At 42.9% G+C, this 2,853-nt stretch overlaps 1 protein-coding gene across 1 annotated transcript in view; it reads left to right on the top strand.

Moving 5' to 3' along the window:
- Nucleotides 1-2,853, top strand: part of AP2B1 (adaptor-related protein complex 2, beta 1 subunit) — a 149,688-nt gene that overhangs the window by 22,877 nt on the left and 123,958 nt on the right. Inside the window, exon 6 of the mRNA XM_011999417.1 lies at nt 1,373-1,618. Within this exon, the coding sequence (XP_011854807.1) occupies nt 1,373-1,618 (246 nt within the window). The remainder of the gene's footprint in view (nt 1-1,372; nt 1,619-2,853) is intronic.

Below are 2,853 nucleotides of genomic sequence, written 5' to 3'. Positions count from 1 at the left end.
AGGCTGGAGTGCAGTGGCATGATCTTTAGGAGGCTGAGGCAGAAGGATCACTTGAAGCCAAGAGTTTGAGACCAGCCTGGGCAACAAAACGAGACCCTGTCTCTACAAAAAAATTTTTAAAAAATTTGTTGGCTCAGGCCCGTAATCCCAGCACTTTGGGAGCCCGAGGCGGGTGGATCACAAGGTCAGGAGATCAAGACCATCCTGACTAACATGGTGAAACCCCATCTCTACTAAAAATACAAAAAATTAGCCGGGCGTGGTGGCGGGCGCTTGTAGTTCCAGCTCCTCCAGAGGTTGAGACAGGAGAATGGCGTGAACTCGGGAGGTGGAGCTTGCAGTGAGCAAGGATCACGCCACTGCTCTCCAGCCTGGGTGACAGAGCGAGACTCTGTCTCAAAAAAAAAAAAAAGAATTTGTTGGATATGGTGGTGCATGCCTGTAATTCCAGCTACTTGGGAGGCTGAGGTGAGAGAATCCCTTGAGCCCAGGAGTTTAAGGCTGTAGTGAGCTATGATTGCACCACTGCATTATAGCCTGAGTGACAAAGCCTGTCTCAAAAAAATTTTTAAAAAAATATTTTCTAAAGTTAGTAGTATCTACTTTACAGAATGTTTAGCTGGCACCTTGTGATTTTGGCATTGCTTTTGATTCACTGTTATTCTGAGCAACTATCGATAATTCTCTACCTGAGGACAGATGAAATGAAAAGTGTTTGTGCTGCAACAATCAACCAGGTGGGCAGAATATCATGTACCCCATGGAAACTTACCAAATATTCAGTGGTGCTAAGAATATGGAATGGCTCAAAGGGAAAATGAATTCTAACTTAACTCCAGTTTGAGGCAGCATCTCTAGGCTAATGTAAATTTTGTTTGTTTGTTTGTTTTTGTTTTTTTTGAGACGGAGTCTCACTCTGTCGCCCAGGCTGGAGTGCAGTGGCCGGATCTCAGCTCACTGCAAGCTCCGCCTCCCAGGTTTACGCCATTCTCCTGCCTCAGCCTCCCGAGTAGCTGGGACTACAGGCGCCTGCCACCTCGCCCGGCTAGTTTTTTGTATTTTTTAGTAGAGATGGGGTTTCACCGTGTTAGCCAGGATGGTCTCGATCTCCTGACCTTGTGATCCGCCCGTCTCAGCCTCCCAAAGTGCTGGGATTACAGGCTTGAGCCACCGCGCCCGGCTTACCTAAACTCTTAAATAGGGCAGCTAAGATTTGTACTTAGGAAAGGAATAGTGTGGAAGATTGGAGCTCGTGTAGAATGTATGTGGAAGCTTAAATTAATGAGGTAATTCTTTTGCAGCTTATGTAAACTGGACTGTTTACTTTTAGCCACCATGTATACTTACAGTTGTTGGTGATTGTTTTCTGCAGGACTGTGAAGATCCTAATCCTTTGATTCGAGCCTTGGCAGTCAGAACCATGGGGTGCATCCGGGTAGACAAAATTACAGAGTATCTCTGTGAGCCACTCCGCAAGTGCTTGAAGGATGAGGATCCCTATGTTCGGAAAACAGCAGCAGTCTGCGTGGCAAAACTCCATGATATCAATGCCCAAATGGTGGAAGATCAGGGATTTCTGGATTCTCTACGGGATCTCATAGCAGATTCAAATCCAATGGTAATAAGCTTCTGCTTTTATAAAGAGGGCAATATTTAAAATGAGTCCCTTGTTAAAGCATGTTTAATATGAACCTTGTCTCTGGAATACTGGGTTATGGGGTAGCTATGGGAAACATGACTTTGTGTGTCTCACTGATTGTATATTTCAGATCCTAGGTGTTTTTGAGTTGAGAACCAAGTACTAAAATGCAGGGACCTTAAAGCAAATCTTTGTGTTGTACCTATGCTCATATTTGCCCATAAACTTTCATCATTTTCTTTAGGAGGTTTGGTGTTAACTTTATGTATATTTAAGATTATTTTCTTCAGATCAATATTTGTGATATTTTCTGGTGGTGTGGAACTAGAAACTGAATGAAAATGATCTTTGTTACCTAATTATTTGATGCATTTCTCTATAGGGGAATTTCTAGTACAAGATTATTATTATTATTATTATTTGAGACAGGGTCTCACTCTGTCACTCAGGCTAGAGTGCAGTGGCGCGATCTCGGCTCACTGCAAGCTCCGCCTCCCGGGTTCATGCCATTCTCCTGCCTCAGCCTCAGGACAAGATTATTTTTAGCCAACTTGATTATGTTCTAAATGTTTAGCAGCCAGAATGTAGCTTAACACCTTAAAGTTTTTGAATCTTTTCTTTTCCTTATTGACATTTTAAACTTTGCTTGTATAATGAAGGAGATCAAGTCCCAAGTGATATATTTGACTCCAGTAGTAACTAAAGCTCATTTGAATTGGGTACTAATTGAATATATTGGATGAATCGTTAAATATTGTTGCAAAGAAGATGGAGGAAGATAGCCACTTTCTTTAAAGTGCTACCTTTTTGGTCTACTACAGTGTTTACTGAAAGGTGCATAACACTAAGAGTTAATCAGTGGATAGCCTATGAATATTCCCTTTTTAAAATTGCTTATCTATTTATTTATTTTTTTACAGACAGGATCTTGCTCTGTGGCCAAGCTGGAGTGCAGTGGTGCAGTCATAGCTCACTGTGACTTTGAACTCCTGGGTTCAAGCACTTCTTCCACCTCAGCCTCCTCAGTAGCTAGGACTGCAGGCACATGCCACCACATCCAGCTAATTTTTTTTTTTTTTTTTTTTTTTGAGACAGAGTCTTGCCCTGTTGCCCAGGCTGGAGTGCAATGGCACGATCTCAGCTCACCGCAACCTCTGCCTCCCAGGCTCAAGTGATTCTCCTGCGTCATCCTCCCGAGTAGCTGGGATTACAGG

Source organism: Mandrillus leucophaeus, unplaced genomic scaffold, assembly GCF_000951045.1.
Source record: "Mandrillus leucophaeus isolate KB7577 unplaced genomic scaffold, Mleu.le_1.0 Scaffold590, whole genome shotgun sequence".
In the NCBI taxonomy this organism is placed as follows: domain Eukaryota; kingdom Metazoa; phylum Chordata; class Mammalia; order Primates; family Cercopithecidae; genus Mandrillus; species Mandrillus leucophaeus.
This window is presented reverse-complemented; position numbering and strand designations above follow the sequence as displayed.